Source organism: Thamnophis elegans, chromosome 13 (genome assembly GCF_009769535.1).
Source record: "Thamnophis elegans isolate rThaEle1 chromosome 13, rThaEle1.pri, whole genome shotgun sequence".
Taxonomy (NCBI): Eukaryota; Metazoa; Chordata; class Lepidosauria; order Squamata; family Colubridae; genus Thamnophis; species Thamnophis elegans.
The window spans coordinates 21,980,977-22,002,483 of record NC_045553.1 but is presented as its reverse complement, the minus strand read 5'-3'; the positions used below and the strand labels follow the sequence as shown (position 1 = coordinate 22,002,483).

General features: G+C 40.9%; 1 protein-coding gene and 1 long non-coding RNA gene across 2 annotated transcripts; one reads left to right on the top strand and one right to left on the bottom strand.

The window, feature by feature from the left end:
* Positions 1–1,144: 1,144 nt before the first annotated feature.
* Positions 1,145–6,675, bottom strand: LOC116516415 (small serum protein 5-like). Its single transcript, XM_032228872.1, has 4 exons — positions 6,605–6,675; positions 5,368–5,461; positions 4,490–4,619; positions 1,145–1,317 (listed from the first exon to the last, which is right to left on the bottom strand). Exons 1-4 carry the CDS (start codon positions 6,605–6,607, stop codon positions 1,209–1,211), a joined length of 336 nt encoding a protein of 111 aa, XP_032084763.1. The 5' UTR covers positions 6,608–6,675; the 3' UTR covers positions 1,145–1,208.
* An 11,377-nt stretch (positions 6,676–18,052) lies between these two features.
* LOC116516583 lies at positions 18,053–20,963 on the top strand. The gene is made up of 4 exons (XR_004256377.1): positions 18,053–18,132; positions 18,947–19,039; positions 19,476–19,603; positions 20,818–20,963. It is a non-coding gene; the product is annotated as an uncharacterized LOC116516583 (long non-coding RNA).
* The last annotated feature ends 544 nt before the right edge of the window (positions 20,964–21,507 follow it).

Here is a 21,507-nt window from a genome sequence, read left to right as displayed (position 1 = left end):
GTCTGTGGGTGAAAGTCGTGCCAAAATAGCCATTTCCAGAAGGAAAATTGTTCCTTTACAAATAGTTCCTATTTTATGGATGATGTTAAGAGGAAGTTTTCATCAGCTTCAGAACAAGATGTTAAGGAAAAATGAAACAATGGCCAAATCAAGTCTCCCAACAGAATGAGAGAAGGTCAGTCAGCCACGTGTGCAGCCATTTCCCACCTCCCCCAAGATGCCCCCTACCCATTTTGAGGATTGTAGACCATCCGGCAATCGGCTCTCATAAGTGGGACTTACACTATTTCCCAAGGATTTCAGAATCTTGCTTATTAGAGCAACAAAAATCTTATCTGAGTCTTATGCTTATATGGTTTTCCATGCATGCATTTTGCCTGTCTGTTACAACCTTCCGTAAGGCATTTGACAAAGTATCTCACAACCTCTGCAAGATAGATTCACAATTGCCTGACCAACCATACGCAATGTATAGTCCTCAGTGGAATATCATCTATGTGGAGGGAAGTATGTGGAGCGATACCCCAAAGTATGTTTTAGACCCAGTATTCTTCAAAAGCTCAAAAACCATTTAGATGGCTGGATAGTGCCAAGCCAAAACTGTGGCTTTCAGTTCTGGCTTTACCTACTGCAATACACTTGATCTCTAATGAATATTTATCAATGAATGGAGCCAAGGATTATTTGTATTTAGAGGTTTAAATTGTGGCTGGTCCAACATTCTCCTGTTTGCATCACTGGAGTTATTTAATCCCAATTCCTAACCTTCTGAGCAATGCAAAGCAATTCTATGAGGCCAGAACGGAAAGAGTGAAGGCCACAATAGGCCAGGGAACATGAAACTCCTGCCTAAGACTCAAATTAAAAACTTCTTTAAACTTAGCCTGCTCGTCACCAGAGAATAGACTTCAAAGAATGTCAAGGTGAAAAGTTGACAATGAATTCTCACTTCTAATGCTTCCGATTCTTTCCTGCTCTCGATGGGCTTTTTGGCAAGCCACATTAGTGCTCAAGCAGTGTTTGCTTGCTACACAATGCCAAACTGATGCAGGCAATACCTCCCAGCTATGCATGCCTTACATCCCAAGTCCCAAGTTCGTTATTTAATAAAAGAAGAGACATGCAAAAGTTTAAGACGCTGATGTGAGAGATTTATTGAGTTTCATTTATACAGGAGAGATTTATTCCAGCTCCTCCATGTGAAGAGATCAGACATCACAGCGCTTTGATGGGTCATCATTTCTGTAGAATTCAGGTTTACATGTCACGGGATTTACCACTGTTTTGCATCCTTCCACTACGGCAATACCACCATACCTTCGAAGGGGGGGAGAGAAAGAAAGGAATTAGGATCGGTCAAACTTGACCTTAATTGACATGGTCATAGGATAATCTGCCACCTTAGACCTTGCACAGAACGATAGAGACTTCCTAAGAGAATGTTGATGCAGCCATGGCTTTATTTGGTTCTACAATCCCAATTCTTGGAGATCCTCCTTTGCACTGAGAAATCTCAGGATTGAGACACATAAGAATTGATTGTGGATGCCCTTGTGTTTTCATGCAGAAGTATAAGGAGCTTGTTGGAGACCTGCAACCAGGGCCCGCAGGATGGATGAAAGGAGAGGCCAGCTGTCCCCCAGTCCCAAGAGGCCAGGAGAAAGCAATAAAAGCTGGGAGAAATTCTGCTCCCTGTCAGCCTCAGTTTCTCTACTCCTGAGGTGGTATTCAACAGGTGCTGACCAGTTCTGGAGAATGGGTTATGGAAATTTTGAGTAGTTCGGAGAACCAGTAAATACCACCTCTGGCAGCCCCTGTCCCAATCTATTCTCTGCCTCCCGAGTCCCAGCTGATCAGGAGGAAATGGGGATTTTGCAGTATCCTTCCTCTGGAATGGGGAGGGAATGGAGATTTTACAGTATCCTTAAGGTGACCAGACGTCCTGATTTTGGCGGGACAGTCACAATTACTAACAATTTGTCCCATGTCCCAGGGCGTTTTTAAAAAGTCCCAATTTTGTGGCTTCATGTTGAAAACCCAGTGGATTTGCTTAAGAAATCCTAACCGGGGCAAGACAAAAGACACTCTGTCTAACTTCTCTCTCTGTCTCAGTACTTTCATTGAAGATATTAAAATGTTAAAGCAAGAAAACGGAACCCTCCCTCACCCCTTTTACTTCCTTTTATAAGAAAAGATGACCCAGTACCATAGAGCTCCAGGAAATACTTTGGCTAGAGAAGTAGCGACTGTTCCTTCCTGGATTTCCCAGAGGGGAGAGGGACGGAGGTTGGAGGTCAGCTCGTGTGGGAAAAATGGTGGCAAAGTTTCTTTGAAAAATTTCCCTGGGACTAATTTTACCATTTTAATTTGCTCAGTTCTTTGTATTAACATCTACATCATTCTGGATTGACTTGGAATGCCTGCCTGCTGGTAAGTGAGCTGGTTTTTTTCTTTTATTTTTTTAATGTATTTCAAAATAATATTTTATTTATTGTGCATAGGATTTTTTAAAATAGTTTTATTCTGTGTGGATTCTTTTTTTAAATTGTCTTAGACTATTTAAAAAAAGATTCTATCCAAAATAAATTGAAGTGAAACCATTTTTAAAAATTCTATGCACAATACTTTGAAATATATTGTGCATAGAATTTTTAAAAATAGTTTTACTTCAATTTATTCTGTGTGGAATAGTTTGAAATGTTTTACTTCATTTATTCTGTGTGAATTCTTTTTTTAAATTGTCTTAGATTATTTAAAAAAAGATTCTAACCAAAATACAAAATACCAGCTGCAGTTATTCACTTAAGAACTGCGGCAAGAAAGGTGGTATAGTGACCAAAGTTACAATGGCATTGAAAAAAGTGACTGATGACCATTTTTCACACTTAGCAACCATTTTCACACTTAGCAACCATTGCAGCATCCTCATGGTCACGTGATCAAAATTTTGATGTTTGGCAACAGTTACAATTTATATTTGTAAATTGTAGTTATGTTGAAATAAAAAAATACAATACTATTTTTGCATTGTATGAACATTTTTGTTTCTCTGTATAAAATTTTTAATCAAGCCCCCACCCCACCACCCCAGTCAAAGGTGTCCCTCTTTACCAATCTGAAAATCTGGTCACCTTAAGTATCCTTCCCCTGGACTGGGGAGGAATGGGGATTTTACAGTATCCTTCCCCTGGACTGGGGAGGGAATTAGATTAGATTAGAGATTAGAGGTTTATTTATATGCCGCCCTTTTCCCTGGGGGACTCAGGGCGGCTCACAATCCAAAGGAAGGGGGGAAAACAGACTTTTACATATAAGACAATACATGGTTAAAACACAACATTCATACCATTCGGGCGGGTTACAATCTTTAGCCCCAGGCCTGACGGGATAGCCAGATTCTGAGGGCTGTGCGGAAGGTCTGGAGGGTGGTGAGGGTACGAATCTCCACGGGGAGATCGTTCCATTGGGTCGGAGCTACCACCGAGAAGGCTCTCCTCCGCGTGGTTGCCAGTCGGCATTGACCAGCGGATGGAACTCGGAGGAGGCCTAATCGATGAGATCTAATAGGTCGTGTGGAGGTGATTGGCAGTAGGCGGTCTCTCAAGTACCCAGATCCACTACCATGGAGGGCTTTATGGGTGGCAAGTAGCACCTTGAAGCGTATCCGGAGATCGACAGGTAGCCAGTGCAGCTCGCGGAGGATAGGTGTTACGTGGGTGAAGCGAGGTGCACCCACAATCGCTCGCGCGGCTGCACTCTGGACTAGCTGGAGTCGCCGAATACTCCTCAAGGGCAGCCCCATGTAGAGCACGTTGCAGTACTCCAGCCTAGAGGTCACAAGGGCACGAGTGACTGTGAATATTTTTAGTATCCTTTCCCTAGAGTGGCAAGGGAATGGGGATTTTGCAGTATCCTTCCCCCTGGAATGTGAGGGGAATGCAGATTTTGCAGTATCCTCCCCCTGCCATGCCCACCAAGCCACGGCCACAGACCTGGTAGTAAAAAAATTTGAATCCCACCACTGCTCCACATAATACTACTTGCTCAATATTGGAAAGGCAAACAAGGGGCTGAACTTCTCAATGAGCTGGACTCTAGAAATTTAATATTATTACCCAGACAGGAACAGATCACATAGTAACTTGGATTAAATATGTGTGCTTATCATGAAAATTTGTAGGGATGCTGGGGCCACCACAGGTGCCCCTGACATGAGTGAGATTGAGCTGGGCATGCCTACCCCAGCCCCCCCAAGGTCAAACACAACCTTGATGTGGCCCTCAAGGAAATCAAATTTGACACTCCTGATGTAGATGGTGAGAAGACTTGAAGGACTTGAACTCTGAGGCACGCCACATTGAAAAGACTTGTGGCTTGACCTCTCCTGCCCCACCAACACTAACTGGAACTGCCCATGAAGTCCAGAGAAGTACAGCAGGACAGCATGTCCCACTCACGAACCCCGTAAACTGATAGCATGATTTCTTACCTGTGACAGCATGACATTCCGTCTTTAAGACACTCGCATCTCATACACTCATCTGTGTTCCATTTGGACCCAATGGGATGCTCTTTCCTATCATACGGATCCACGCATTTTGTTGGCCACACCACTTTCCCTAAGAAAAAAGACTCCAGTTGAACCCGTAGCTGCACCCAAACCTACTATTACACAAATTCTTCACAGTTGCTACAAAGCATTTTACTTAATTTGTTGATCAGATGTGTTAGGACTCTGGTGAGCCAACAACGTCTGCATTAATACGGTTGGGGGTTTAGGAGACCTTTGATGGAAAACTGGGCCAAACAGGTCTTAAACAGTATAACAGTGTTGGAAGGGACCTTGTGGGTCATCTAGTCCAACCCCTACTCAAGCAGGAGACCCTACACCATTTCTGAGAGATGGCAGTCCAGTCTCTTCTTGAAAGCTTCCAGTGATGAAGCTCCCACAACTTCTGAAGGCAACTTCTGTTTCATCTGTTTTGATCTCACTGTCCATCAGAAAATAAAATTTTCCCTTATTTCTAGATTGAATCTCTCATTCAATTTCCATCCATCAATCCTTGTCTGGTCTTCAGGTGCTTTAGAAAATAGCTTGACCCCCTCCTCTCTGGGGCAGCCGCTCAAATATTGGAAGGCTGCTATCCTTTCTCCCCTGGTCCTTCTCTTCACTAGAGTAGCCATGCCCAGTTCCTGCAACTGTTCATCCTATGTTTTAGCCTCCAGGCCCCTAATTCTCTTGGTTGCTCTTCTCTGCACTCTTTCTAGAGTCTCCACATTTTTTTATAGTGTGGTGACCAAAACTGGAATGCAGGATTCTAGCAAGTACAGTCGTGATTTCTTCAGATCAATAAAGAGTATGATTACCATTTATAAGCTGGGGTTCAAACATAACCATAAAGCATGCCCCTTGACATGTAGCCAGCATGAAACAAAGAACAATCAGGCTGAAGAAGACTCTCTATGGAAGGAAGAGAATAAGAAAGTCAGTCAACCGGGGAATTTGGTGTCCTCTTCAATACAGGTAGTCCTTGATTTACATCAGTTCATTTAGTGACCATTCAAAGTTACAACGGCACTGAAAAAGGTGACTTTTTTATTTAAAAAATGGTATGACCTTTGCAGCATTAGATAGTCATTAGATCAAACTTCAGATGCTTGGCAACTGATTCATACTTCTGTCCCCCTCCAGAAGCAAAACTTGGCATTGTGAGTTACCCCACTACAGATGGAAGGAGACAAACCTTACCCTCACATCAGTGTCTGCCCCTTTTCATGCCTTCTCCCACCTGAGAGACTTTGTGGCGGGTGGAAGGGACAACCCTGAATCTGTATTATTGAGTTGCTGTGTCCTCCATACCAAAATATTCATTTCTGCATGTGTGCGTTTATCCTCAACACTACTAAATAGCTGTTTAAAAAAACCTCTACTTGAGTCTCTGCTCAAAAAATGACACCAGTTACGTCTGGATTTTACACTCCTCCCAAAATGCAATTTATTAGTAGTTCTTCTTATCCTTTCTCTTGTCTGAGGACATTCTGGCATTTGTGCTTCATTTTTTTTTCCTGTATTTCTGTCTTTCATAAAGGTAAAGTTTCCCCTCGCACATGCGTGCCAGTTGGTCCCAGCTCTAAGGGGTGATGCTCATCTCTGTTTCAAAGCTGAAGAGCCAGCGCTATCCGAAGACGTCTCCATGGTCATGTGGCTGTCATGACTAAATGCTGAAGACGCTGTTCCCTTCCCACCAAAGGTGGTCCCTAGTTTCCTACTTGCATTTTTACCTGCTTTCGAACTGCTAGATTGGCAGAAGCTGGGACAAGTCATGGGAGCTTGCTCCGTTATGAGGCGCTAGGGATTTGAACTGCTGAACTGCCAACCTTTCTGATTGACCAGCTCAGCGTCTTAGCCATTGAGCCACCTGTCTATTGAATCTAAATAAGGTACAGAGTATTCCTATCATTGTTATAAGCACAACTACGGCTCTGGGTTCAGTTGCAAGAGATTGACTGTCCCCAAGTGGCCACCTCATTCTTCCAGCCCTTCTCTTCTCACATCCAAGTTAAATCGAGCTCTGGTTTGTGAATAAAGTGTCATTTCACTTACCATCTTGGCTTTGGGGAGGATCTAGGAAAGTCTTGTTAGGAAAAGGACAAGGAGCAGAACTTCTCTCTGAGGTCGGAAAGGAATCTGCTCCTCCAATTTATACAAAAACCAAGACCGCCCCTTGTGTAATTTCTTTTTTTAAAAAATTCTGAGTAAAAGTTTTGTCACTTCATTTTTTCCCCCTTCTAGCTACTGCCAGAAGGAAAATATTTACGTATGACTAGTTTGCGTTTGTTTTGTAGATGTGATAAGGGGAAAGTCTTTTGTCGGCTTTAGAACAACGTAAATAATAATCAGGAAATGGTGGCCAGCAGGATTTGTGAGTTTCAAGGAGCCGGATGTGCATCCTTCTCCCCAGCTGCTCCCTAGATGCCCCCAGCCTATGTTGGGGACAGGTCATAGTCCTCAAAGTACGACCACAAGGGTGGCCAAAATTTCTGTGGCTCAGTGAGACATTTGTTAAGTGAGTTTAGTCCCATGTTACAGCCTTTTGGGCCAAAGTCATTAAGTGAAGCACTGCATTTGTTAAGGTAGTTACACGGTTGTTCTATGAATCTGGCTTCCCCATTGATTCACTTGTCAGAAGGACGTAAAGGGAGATCATTTGATCCTACCACACGGCAACTGCCATAAACCTGAGCCAATTGCTAAGTGTCCGGCTTACGACCACGAGGATCCTGCTGCAGTCATAAGGGTGAAAAACAGTCAAAGAAATAAGTATAGATCCTCCAGAAACTCCAACCTCAACAATATTAGTCTCTTTCCATAGTCCTTGATCCCTTTCCAAGATTTCATAAACATAAATAGCATTTCTTTGTGCCCCATGTTTATTATCTCTTACTAAAAATTTCATTGAATATTTTTTTAAAAATTACTCATTATTCCACCATGGCTTCAATGTTCCAAATGTGCAAGGTTACTAATAACACCTAATATTAACAATATTGAATCAATCCCGGGAATGTATTTATGTATGTGTATGTATACACACCCACCCACCCATCCACCCACACATATACATATTATTTACTTACTTACTTACTTACTTACTTACTTACTTACTTACTTACTTACTTACTACTTATTATGGTCAAAGACCAGCACTAGACATTACTTTTTACAATATATTAAAAAGTACTGACATTAAAAGTGGATAATAATCCCTGTTAAGAAAATACATGTTCTCCAACTGTTTAGGTCACACCTTGGTTTATGTGGGTGAAAAACAGAGAAGTATGGGAGTAAATATAATGATCCAGAAATTGATTAGAGATATGTCCAAATAATTGGTGCAAGATGACAGCTATGACAGCTAGATGAATGGGAATGTATCTCAAAATCCCCATACTTTCTAATCCTTACTATTTTAAATGCACTGTATATTTTAACACATTAACATTATTATCATCAAATTATCTAATCCTACATTCCTACCTACTAATCTTTACTTATTGGGGTTATAATAAAAATATATTGTCTATTAATTTATATACCGCTATTTTGCCTATATCCATTTTCCCATTTCATTAATGTATTTTCTCATTATCTGTCATCTCTTAATCTCTTTGAAACTTCATCATTTATCCACTTTGTGATTAGCCTTTTATCTTTCTTTCTTAGAATCTTTTTGATTTTTTTTTATACCTACTGAACTTTCCTTTCTGAGTATCTTTTGTCATTTTCTGCTTGAACAGCCATCCATAAAGGTTCCTTTTCTTTTTAGTTTTTTTGAACATTAAAAAAAAACATTTATAAAAAGTCTTTTCTGAGATGTGATTTTCTCTTTCTGGGAATACTAAAAGTCCAGAGCAGTAAGAAAACCCCATAATTATCTGTTTTCTTCTTTACTTCAAATCCAAGAGAACTGTTCTGCAAAATAAGGCATGGAGACCTCCTCTGTTATTGTTATTACGGTACGGTTTATAAATATTGGAATGATTCATTCCCTCTGAAATGTTGTTCAGGCCAGTGTTTCAGGTTTATTCTCTCTGAAATGTTGTTACGTTAGTGTTCCTGGTTTTGTAGGAAAATTAGATTTGCCTCTGAGATGGAATTACGGACTTATGAAAATACATAAATATTACTAATTTATGACAAAATGGGGATCGGTTCTGACTCTTATTTCCAGTGCACAATCTACGGTCAAAGAGGCTTTTTAGCAGAGAGTGGGTAGGATCAAAGCAAATAAACTTTCTAACTATATTGTTTATTTATTACTTATTTCATTTATTTATTGAGTTGGTCAAACACGTACGAGAGAACAGTTATAAGTATAAACATAAATATGAACATAGGAAATGGGTATGAATAAATGGGGATGGTAGGCATGCTGGGGCGCTTATGCACGCCCCCTTTAAGGACCTCTTAGGAATGGGGTGAGGTTCACGGTGGACAGTTTAAGGTTGACATTATGGGGGTTTGAGGATGTAACAACGGAGTCAGGTAGAGCATTCCAGGTGTTGACCACTCTGTTGCTGAAGTCATGTTTTCTGCAGTCAAGTTACAGAGTTGTTAATAAACAAGAAAACTCTAGAAGATTAAGATTTCTTTTCACTGTTTCATGGAATGTTTGTATTCTTCCACCTCAGAGGAAGCCATCTTGGCTTTCCTGGAAATATCTTGGTAAATCCTTTGAGCTCTTTACGTCTTTATTTCACATTTTCACACTCTCCGTGACCACGCTGGGTCAATGTTATTTACTTTGCTGATTAAAAGGTATTAGATTATAGTTTGCTCACGGGAAATAAGTCATATGACAGATCTCTGTTTTGTAAGGACTAGAGGAGAACATGATAGCAGTCTTCCAGTATTTGAGGGGCTGCCACAAAGAGGAGAGGGGTCCATTTATTTTCAAAGTACCAGAGGGCAGGACTAGAAGCAACAGAAGGAAACTAATCCAGGAGAGGAGCAACCTGGAATTAAGGAGAAACTTACTGACAGTGAGAACAAGCAACCAGGGGAACAACTTGCCACCAGAGGTTGTGGGTGCTTCATCACTGGAGGTTTTTAAGAAGAGACTGGACAGTTACTTGTCTATGAAGGTATGTGGGTCTCTATTTGGAGCAGGGGCTGGACTAGAAGACCTCCAAGGTCCCTTCCAGCTCTATTCTGATTTAAAATTAACCAAAAGGAGACAGAAGCTATATTAAAGGGCTGGGTCTTATCCTCCTAAGGAAACAAAACCTGAAATTCCAGTCTGATCAACACTGGAGAAAGAACGAACCGGAAAGTCCAGTCTGAACAATGCCAAGAAATGAGTCATTCCAGTATTGGAGAAAATGAACTACAAATCATTATGTAATAAAAAGTTACAGAGAAGGTCTCCAAACATTATTTTACTGGTAAAGTTGTCGCAGATGATACCACTCTAATGGCAGAAAGTGAAGAGGAACTAAAGAGCCTCTTGATGCAGGTGAAGGAGAGTGCAAAAGTTGGCTTGAAACTCAACATTAAGAAAACTAAGATCATGCCATCCGCCCTCTCAATTCCTGGCAAATAGATGTGGAAAAAATAGAGAGAGTGACAGATTTTATCTTCTGAGTTTCAAGATCACTGCAGATGGGGACTGCAGCCAAAAATTAAAAGACACTTGCTCCTGGGGAGGAAAGCGATGGCAAATCTAGACAGCAGACTAAAAAGCAGAGACATCACCCTGCCAACTAAAATACATATAGTCAAGGCTATGGTTTTCCCAGTTGCAATGGAAGGCTGTGAAGGTTGAACCATAAGGAAGGCTGAGCGCCAAAGAATGGAGGCCTTTGAACTCTGGTGCTGGGGAAGACTCCCTTGGACTGCAAGGCGATCCAACCGGTCACTCCTAGAGAAGATCAACCCTGACTGCTCTTTAAAAGGCCAGATCCTGAAGAGGAAATTCAAATATTTTGCCCACCTAATGGGAAGGAAGGACTCCCTGGAGAAGAGCCTCATGCTGGGAACCATGGAGGGCAAAAGAAGAAGCGGGTGACAGAGAAGGAGGTGGCTGGATGGGGTCACTGAAGCAGTCGGCGTGAGCTTAAATGGACTCCAGAGGATGGTAGAGGGCAAGAAGGCCTGGAGGAACATTGTCCATGGGGTCGCGATGAGTCGGACATGACTTCGCAACTAACAACAACATATGGTGTGTTTATATCCATGTAATCCACTTTGAGTCACTATGTGTGAGTATGTGCTAATATAAATTTTCTAAAATAAATAAGTAAGCAAACAAACAAACAAACAAAATGGAAAGGCATTCTGCTAAGAAGAAGGAGACGACAGAGAATGAGGTGGCTGGAGGGAGTCACCAAAGCAGTAGGCGTGAGCCAGAGGTAGGTTGCAAATCCCGGTGCTACCAGTTTTCTTGTTCTTGTGTGCACACTTGTACGCATGTGCAATCCTTCTGCGCTGCGCAGAAGCATCCGGGTGGGTGAGCGGAGCCTCAGGCCGCTGCCACTACCAGTTCGCCTGATCCGAGTTGAACCAGGAGCAACCCATGGATAGCGGATGGTAGAGGACAGGAAGACCTGGAGGAACGTTGTCCATGCGGTCGTGATGGTCGGACATGACTTTGCAACTAAGAACAAAAGTTGTTGTGTGTTTGAGATAAAGCGCAGGAAATCAACTTAACTATTAAAGATGCATTGAATGTTTCACATTTGTAATCCAAGTTGCTTTAGCTACAGGGAAGAATATGAAGTAAAGTTCAAAAACCGTCACTGACATGTGATTCAAATGCACAAAAAGTTTTGAAAGACACTCTCCAGAAAAAAAAGTACTTTATAAATCATATTGCATAGAAACTAGCCAAACAAGACTGCCAAATGGCTACTTAAGCTTTTGCCACAAAAAACATGGCATAGGACTGGAGACTTCAGCCAAAGGCTTCAGGAATAAAGTCATGCATGACTCAGTCAAGTATTCCTTTTGTTTAAAAGTGAGAGAGATCAGATGCACATTTCTTGGGAAGAAACAACCGTCTTATATTCTAGAAATGATTTACAGAAACAATTGTGGCCAATGCAAATAACTGCACAAGAAGGAAGCAGAGAATTATGGAAGCCTTTTACTGCTCTGGGTTATCAACCACCTTGATGTATTGATAGCACAGTGGTTAGAATGCAATAATGCTAGCTAGTTCTGCCCACTGCCAGGAGTTTGATCCTGACCAGCTCAAGGTTAACTCAGCTTTCATTCTTCTGAGGTTTATAAAATAAGGACCCAGATTGTTGGGGGTAGTATGATGTAAACTGTTCAGAGAGTGCCTTAAAGCATTATGGAGCGGTATATAAATCTAAATGCTAGTGTTATTGCAATTGGTGTTTTGGTATAACTGGAAAGTGGGAATCATGTCTCATCAAAAACCAAAAGCTGGAGTACAGCCACTCTGTGTACCTTCACCAGAAATATCTCCTACAAGAGGTCAATGGGAGAATATGAAGCTCACCTTGAGCAAAGCCAGAGAACAAGGACTAATGCAAAACAAAAACATGTGAGCTGGGAACCAAGAGAGAAAGAAACTACAGGGAAAGCAAGTCTGCTCTGTCAAATGCCTCACTGAAGATTTTAATAGACAAAAAGCATGCAGGGAACACCATATAAAGAGAGGACTAAGAGGACATTCTTAAACCTTAAACCTCTGAAATGCCAAATTATACCTTGGAAGTCTATAGGAAAAGAGTGAGAGTAAGTCCCACTTCTTATAGTAGGGCAGTCAATTTCCAGGTGCTCTACAATCCTTAAAATGGGTAGGGGACGTCTTGGGGGAAGCTGGGGAGGAGAATGCACATCTGTCTGTTTTCAGTCCTCTCATTCTGCTGGAAATTTTCAATCTCTCCATAATGTGGTATTTTCATTACAATGTTGTTCTGGAGTTAATGAAGTGGTTCCCCTTCATTGTATCTATCAAACAGAGACCAATCAAGTATGAAGCATATTTTATCCACTTGGCAGGACCTATTTCGGCACAACTTGCACCCAGAAGATGGTTAATAATTGCACAGGAGGCAATCTCCTTTTTTACACTGCTGTCTTCTACTGCTATATAAATTGGAGGAGCAAATTCTTTACTGGCCTCAGAGAGAGCTGCTACTCCTTGTCCTTCCTTCCTCCTACAAAGAGTTTCCTCGATTGTTTCCCAAATCCAAGATGGTAAGCAAACTTGTTTGCTCTCCTGTGCAGCAAGAGTTGATCTGACTTGGATGTAAGAAGGGAAGGTCTGCAGGAAAGAGATGGATGATATGAGGCAGCTTTCTGGATATTATTTGGATGAAATAAAGTTGAAAATTAAAATATATCAGTAAATATTAATGGAGATTCAAATGCAATCAGGTGTTCCCTTAAAACACCAAAAGATATATAGAAAAAGAAAGATTTGCAAAACTAGTTAATTGCACTTTGTGGTGTAGGAAGTTATCACCCAGCCCTCTCCCAGAAAAATGAAATATCCTAGGAAATATTGAAAAGGCAGAATATTTCTCTGGATGTGAAAAGAAAGAAACATGTTTTAAAAGACAGAATAGCTGCCTGTAGCTTCCTGCCCATCCCCACCTTGTTAATGGGCCATTAAGAAGGCCAAGCTAGTCCACTTTACATAATAAAGACTTCTCCACTGCAGCTACAGGAAAGCATGATAATATTGGCCCCAACTGACCACATGGCATCTGAGAACTCAAACAAACCTGGATTCAAAACACAGCCTAGAAAGTTGCCCCTGCATGGCCCCATGGGAGTCTGACAACCAATCAGAATACATTTCTTACACAGGAACAGGAAACAGAGAGTTGGGACTGAACAGGTTATAAAAAGCCTAGCAAGCCCCTCCCTCAGCCCTTCTCCTCTTCTCCACCAACATTGAAGCATGTGATCACCTTTTCTGTTCAGGACTCAAGCCATGTGGCCCTGTCCACCAATAAACCATCTTTCCAAGCAGCCTCCATGTCTCCAGTGTCTTTTTCCCCACTTGGAACTGAACCCAGAAGGACATTTCTTGCATCAGTGGTATTTGGTATGAGCATAAAATCCAGGCATTGCTGATGTAATTTTCGGGCAAGGACTCAGAAAGATTTTATTTCCTAGCTATTTAGCAGGTTTAACAGTAGATACATAAATGAACAAAAAGAATTTTTTTTGTATGGGCGAATATATCAACTCAGTAATATAGATTTGGGATTCCCTTTTTTGGAAGGAAGGAAGGAAGGAAGGAGGAAGGAAGGAAGAAGAAGGGAAGGAAGGAGAAAGAAGGAAGGAGCATTAAAATTAAAATATTTTTAATGGCTTCACAAATTTGGCTGGATACCAAAAAATAAAGATGAACTTGAACTGCTTTAATGATTTCCATTTTGTTGTTTGAACTGTGGCTTCCCACTTTGAATTATGGCAATTTGGAAATGAAAGAAAGGGGGTAAAGAGAGAGAGAAAAGAAGGCAGGAGAAATAGCCTTTGAGCCCCTGAGTTTTGTGATTGGACATGACTCCTCTGACCACTCATTGTATTTTTCTTCATCTTTCTTAGAGAGTTTTCTTCATCCTAATCTTCTTCTTCTTCATGCTGGCTTTGTGTCTAGGAGGCCCTGGATTGTCCTCAGATTTTGTCTACTATCCCGAGAGTAAGCAAGTTTTTTTTTATCTGAGCAAACATTCTACTTCTTGCAAAAAGCTTGTAAAAGGGTTTCTGAAGCCTCAGGATATCAAAAATATTCATCTGTAGCCTTCCTTACCTCCTTAACTCACGAAATGCACTTGCTATTCTAAGAAATAACTAAAATAAAATGTTTTGCACCAAGCGCAGATCACTTTTATCCTTGCCACATTCGTCCAACAGTGCATTTCTCACCACAGCCCCTTCTGTATCAGTTTGTTTCCTGGTAGGATTTGGCAATTTGGCTGTGCAGAATGAAAGAATGGTAGAGCTGGAGGGGACTTGGGAGCCTTCTAGCCCAACCCCCTGCTACACCATTTAACTGCAATGTTTGTCTCAGCTGCAGGTTTAATGGAATCTTTTTCCTTACGTAGGAAACAACTTCTCGTACCTTGATCCAGTCCAAGTCACGTTAATTGCCACAGATGCGTGTGTCATATTTGTTGGATGCACTGATACTATAGGTAGGAAAATCTTCCCAGCGTTGTTGGATATATGACTTTGCACATGATTTCTCATGTCTAATTGTCCCCTTTTCCATGCTGGCTAATGTCAAAGGAGTTCACAATGAGAATCGTCATGAGGTCCGCTATCACAACAGTAAGCAAGTTCTTTCGTTATCTGAGCAAACATTCTACTTCTTGCAAAAAGTTTGTAAAGGGGTTCTGGAAGCCTCAGGATAGCAAAAATATTCATTGGTAGCCTTCCTTTCCTCCTTAGCCCATGAAATATACTCAGGAGTGCTTTCAACCGCCCTGGGTCCCTTTCTTATTAGCTTCCGCGCACAGCTTCTCATCCTGTGCCAAGATGTTGTGGAGAATAAAGCTCTTCCATGTAGAAAGTTTTCAGGCTTGATCAGGAGGTCCTGCCAATGTAGAAAATAACAAAAATAAAATGGTTTACAACAAGCACAGATTGGCTATTTGGCTGTGCAGGATGACAAAGTTCCTAGAGTTGAATGGACCTTGGGGGGTCTTCTAGTCCAACCCTCTGCTCAAGCAGGAGACCCTACACCATTTCACACCAATATTTGTCCGAGATGCAGGTTAAATTTGAGTCTTTCTCCTTATGTAGAGAACAATGTTCAAGTGTGACAAAAACACTGGTTACAATTTATTCGTCAAAACGTTGGGTCAATTGCCACAGATGCATATGCCACATTTATGGGATGCACTGCAACCAGAGGTAAGAAGATCTTCCCGGCGTCAATTGGATATATGACTTTGCACATGATTTCTCTAAAGTTAAACCAGAAATGTTAAATGAATTTGTTCATTCGTTTGTTTGTTTAATTTATCATGGAGAGACTTTAGGCCGTTAGAGATAGCAGACATCCATGTACACCCATAAAGATTAAAGAAAAGTTTTCCCATATTCAGTCATGTCCATTTCTTAGCCAAGGGTGCCCGCATTATCCAAACACACTTCCATGGTCATGTGGCCATCTGGACTCTATGCCGAGGGGCATGGAACACTGTTGATTTCCTACTGAAGTGATACCTATTTATCTACTCGCTTATTGTCAGCACCTCTCCATTAAATAATTAGGAAAGAAAGACTCCATGTGTGGAAATCAAGTGTACTTTTACTAATTAAAAATGATTAAAGGCATAGCGAAGCGAAATCTGAATATTTAGGCGCGAAAGCGATTGATATATAGAATAGCCCATTCCCGACCCCTTGGCATCACAGTTACAGTCCAATCATAATTCTCCCAAGTGTCAGGTGCAAGATAACTTCAAAAGGCATCACTAAGATGGAATGTCGGTGCCATTAGTCCTGTCGGGAAACTCCCACGCATGCGTAGTCTGATCAACCGGTGAACTCCAGAACCTTCCTCCAGCACAATGGGCATGGTATTTCCCCTACCAAATACCATGCCCTCCCTCCCCGTTTCATGGCAACCGAAGCAACAGCAAAGCAGAGGCTGACACTTCCTTTCTCCTGGCCTCTGAGGACCAGGAAAGAGCTGGGTTGTCACATTGTTTATCCTGGTGGGCCTGGTTGCAGGTCTCCAAGAAACTCAGAATACTGGTTGTAATCAAACACAGGGACACCCAACATGTATTTTCCATCTTGAGATTTCTCCATGCCAAGAACTGACCCTGCTTTTTTCTTCTTCTTTTGTACTTTTTTAACTTAAGGTTCAATAGTGGTTCAGATGTGCCTCTACAATGAAAGATAATAGTATGTCTACCGTCGTCAATGCGCTGTTATTTTGATATTCTCACACAGAGGAACCTGATTAAATCTCTTAATATGTGAATGAATCTGAATAAACCTCGCACATAACCATCTTAGTCTTTTTCCTTGTCTTTCCTTCATTTCAATTAACAAATTGACATCGGTTTATAAGGTCATGGAAAAAGTGGAACAGGAGATGACACAATGACATTCTTCACTCCATTATTATTCACATGGAACAACCTAAACATACATGTGGAGATTGGAACTACAGATATACTTGGGGACTAGAGAGTTTGGGTCATTAATTTGTTCAAATAACGGAACAAATCCTTGCATGAAAAATCAAGGGGTCATAAGAACTTTCAATCTTCATTTCCTGTACAGAGGAGAAGACAACTCAACTGTGCTGGCTTACAACATTAAAAAAATAAAACCATAACCATGCACATAAACATATAAAGTGACCTTAAAATCACAATAGATATAGACGTATAGAAATAGAGGACTATAGTAAAATGTATGTGTTGATGTGGATACACTGCAAACTCAATCGAGTGATGCTTTTATTTTTATTGTTGGAAATGGTCAATGCCACTGAACATTTTCTCCTTCAGTCCAGGAACATGATGAAACTGTGTCTTATGGGCAGTACTTACTTCCTAAACATTAATGGAGTATGAAAGCCCTAGAGGAACATGAAAAAAATATAAATTTGATGCTGAGTTCCTTAGACTGGGAACTAAGACAAATAGTCCCTTCTGCGGAATCAGTAACATCTACGAAGCATATGTACTTTCCACTTTGGCAGTCAACCTTTTCCCCTTTAAATATATTCCCTCATTTATTTAAGCTATATGCTGAATATATAAAGAGGGAATCTGAACTGGAGGAAGATGAGCACGATTTTGGAGGAAGAAATATCATTAACCTGCATTTGGCCACCTTTAAACATTGGGGGTGTCATCATACTTGCTACGGGCTTGAGGAAAGCACATTGCAATACACAGCTGCCTCTGGCCTCTAATAGCTTAAGCTCTGCTCTTGTTGGTGTGCAACTGATGGATATTGCTGCTAAATTATGATTTCAAAATAGATTTTAGTTCTGATTTGTCACTATTGGTTTTCTCTAGGTTTTTTAACTGGATGCTCTTTGAGTATTTTTAATGGTACTCGTCTTTGACTGTGGGAATAATATTTGAATTGAATAAGCAGCTTTAAAAACCTTGATTCTAGCATAGGAGTCCCTGGGGAAATGTGAGTATAAGTTCCCCCTTTTTAGAGTAGGGCAGCCAATTACTTTGTGGTCTAAAATGCTCAAAATGAGCAGGGGACATTTGTGGGGAAGTTGAGGAGGAAGACGCATATTTGGCTGTTTCAACCTCTCACATTGTGTTGCAGGCTTTTACTCTCTCCATAATTTGGGGTTTTTCTTACCATGTTGTTCTGAAGTTTGTGAACTAGTTCCCCTTCATTGTATCTATCAACACAGAGACCAATGAAGTATGAAGCATATTTTATCCGCTTGGCAGGGCCTATTTTGGCACAACTTGCACCCGGAAAATGGTTAATAATCGCACAGGAGGCAATCTCCTTTTTTACACCGCTGTCTTCTACTGCTATATAAATTGGAGGAGCAAATTCTTTACTGGCCTCAGAGAGAGCTGCTACTCCTTGTCCTTCCTTCCTCCTACAAAGAGTTTCCTCGATTGTTTCCCAAATCCAAGATGGTAAGCAAAATTGTTTGCTCTCCTGTGCAGCAAGAGTTTGATCTGACTTGGATGTAAGAAAGAAAGTCTGCAGGAAAGAGATGGGTGATATGAGGCAGCTTTCTGGATATTATTTGGATGAAATAAAATTGAAAATAAAAATGTATCAGTAAAATTAATGGAGGTTCAAATGCAATCAGGTGTTCCCTTAAAACATCAAAAGAGAGATAGTAGAAAAAGAAAGATTTGCAAAACTAGTTAATTGCACTTCGTGGTATTTGGGATGAGTTTGGCATTGCTGATGTAATTTTCGGGCAAGGACTCAGAAAGATTTTATTTCCTAGCTATTTAGCAAGTTTAACAGTAGATACATAAATGAACAAAAAACATTTTTGTATAGGGGAATATATCAACTGAGTAATAGATTTGGGATTCCCTTTTTTGGAAGGAAGGAAGGAAGGAAGGAAGGAAGGAGGGAGGGAGGGAAGGAAGGAAGGAAGGAAGGAAGGAAGGAAGAAGGAGGAAGGAAGGAAGGAAGGAGCATTACAATTAAATTATTTGTTTATGGCTTCACAAATCTCCCACTAGAACATTCAGGAGAAAAGACATGACTGAATACCAAAAAATAAATAAACCTGAACTGCTTTAATGATTTCCATTTTGTTGTTTGAACTTTGGCTTCCCACTTTGAATTATGACAATTTGGAAATGAAAGAAAGGGGGTAAAAGAGAGAGAGAAAAGAAGAAGGCAGGAGAAATAGCGTTTGAGTCCTTGAGTTTGTGATTGGACATGACTCCTCTGACCACTCATTGTATTTTTCTTTTCCTTTCTTAGAGAGTTTTCTTCATCCTGAATTTCTTCTTCTTCATGCTGGCTATGTGTCTAGGAAGTCCCAGCTAAATACCAATATTATCCACCTTCACAAAAGTAAGCAAGTTCCTTCTTTATCTGAGCAAATATTCAACTTCTTGCAGAAACCTTGTAAAAGGGTTTCCAAAGCTTCAGCCTTAGCCTTAGCTTCCCCCCCACAGCTTCTCATCCTGTCTCCAAATGCTGTGAAGAATAAAGCTCTTCCCTATAGGAAGTCTTCAGGCTTGATAAGAAGGTCCTGCCAATCTAAGAAAATAAACTAAAAATAAAATGTTTTGCACCAAGCACAGAACATTTATATCCTTTCCACATTCGTCCAACAGTGGATTTCTCACTGCAGCCCCTTCTGTAGTGGTTAGTTTCCTGGTACGATTTCGCGATTGGCTGTGCAGAATTGTAGAGTTGGATGGCCTGCTCAAGCAGCAGACCCTACACCATTCAGACCAATGTTTGTCCGAACTGCAGGTTTAATTGGAGTCTTTTCCTTACGCAGTGAAAAACAAGCCCTGCTTTCCTCTACATCCCGAAAAAGGCAAACACCATGTAACTAAAAAAAAACCAAAGTTGGGTTAATTGCCACAGATGCATATGCCACATTTATGGGATGCACTGCAACCAGAGGTAGGAAGATCTTCCCGGCGTCAATTGGATATATGACTTTGCACATGATTTCTCTAAAGTTAAACCAGAAATGTTAAATGAATTTGTTCATTCTTTGGTTGTTTAATTTATCATGGAGAGACTTTAGGCCGTTAGAGATAACAGACATCCCATAAAGATTAAAGAAAAGGTTTCCCATATTCAGTCATGTCCATTTCTTAGCCAAGGGTGCCCGCATTATCCAAACACACTTCCATGGTCATGTGGCCATCTGGACTCTATGCCGAGGGGCATGGAACACTGTTGATTTCCTACTGAAGTGATACCTATTTATCTACTCACATTTGCTTGCCTTTGAACTGCTAGGTGGCCAGCAGATGGGGCAAGGAACATGAACTCACCCCATCCTTCAGCACTCAGATCTCGGCCCTGGTCTGCCAGGTTTCCAGCTGGTAAACTCAGGGTATTTAACTGCTGAACATCACACCCTAATGCACACAAGTAAATATGCAGAAACTTTCCGCCCAAGCATTTTAGTGAATGGTGAATGCATTTCAGGATGATCCCCCATGGCCAATCTAGGTCAATATGTGATCTGTTCCTCTCTGACTAATGATACCCTGTTTCCCTGAAAATAAGACCTCCTGGATAATAAGCCCAATCAGGCTTTTTAGCGCATGTGTTAAAATAAGCCCTCCCCCAAAAATAAGCCCTCCCCGACAATATTGAAACACAGCAGCCATGAGGTAACCACACTCGCCACCTCCTGCACATTACAAATAATTAGGCCTCCCCCAAATTAAGGCCAAGAACTTATTTTGGGGGTCAAAAGAAAATAAGACCCTGTCTTAATTTCAAGGAAATACAGTGTTCAATATCGAGAATTGAATTGAGAAGTTTAGGCCCTTGTTTATCTATCTAATGTTGAGCAAAGAGTATGAGGTGAAGACCCAGGATTGATGGGTGCAGAAGGAAGTGGAGAAACTGAGGCTGGCAAGAAGCAAGGTTTCTCCCTCCCTGTCTTCCTTCCTTTCTCCTGGCCTCTAAGGACCAGGGAAGAGCTGGGTTGTCACATTGTTTATCCTGGTGGGCCTGGTTGCAGGTCTCCAAGAAACTCAGAATACTGGTTGTAATCAAACACAGGGACACCCAACATGTATTTTCCATCTTGAGATTTCTCCATGCCAAGAACTGACCCTGCTTTTTTCTTCTTCTTTGTACTTTTTTAACTTAAGGTTCAATAGTGGTTCAGATGTGCCTCTACAATGAAAGATAATGGTACGTCTACTGTTGTCAATGTGCTATTATTTTGATCTTCTCAGAGGAACCTGATTAAATCTCTTAATATGTGAATGAATCTGAATAAACCTCACATAACCATCTTAGTCTTTTTCCTTGTCTTTCCTTCATTTTAATTAACAAATGACATCGGTTTATAAGGTCATGGAAAAGGTGGAACAGGAGATGACACAATGACATTCTTCACTCCATTATTATTCACATGGAACAACCTAAACATACATGTGGAGATTGGAACTACAGATATACTTGGGGACTAGAGAGTTTGGGTCATTAATTTGTTCAAATAAAGGAACAAATCCTTGCATGAAAAATCAAGGGGGTCATAAGGAACTTTCAATCTTCATTTCCTGTACACAGGAGAAGACAACTCAACTGTGCTGGCTTACAACATTAAAAAAATAAAACCATAATCATGCACATAAACATATAAAGTGACCTTAAAATCACAATAGATATAGACGTATAGAAATAGAGGACTATAGTAAACATGTATGTGTTGATGTGGATACACTGCAAACTCAATTGAGTGATGCCTTTATTTTTATTGTTGGAAATGGTCAATGCCACTGAACATTTTCTACATCAGTCCAGGAACATGATGAAACTGTGTCTTATGGGCAGTA

What these genes read in the sequence shown, in the direction of transcription:
- LOC116516415 (XM_032228872.1), bottom strand. An exon ending in TGAACCCCAGCTTATAAATG is followed by an intron (nt 4,620 to 5,367) that starts GTAATCATACTC and finishes CTTTTTTCTTAG; the next exon opens with GGAAAGTGGTGTGGCCAACA. An exon ending in GGAATGTCATGCTGTCACAG is followed by an intron (nt 1,318 to 4,489) that starts GTAAGAAATCAT and finishes CCCCCTTCGAAG; the next exon opens with GTATGGTGGTATTGCCGTAG.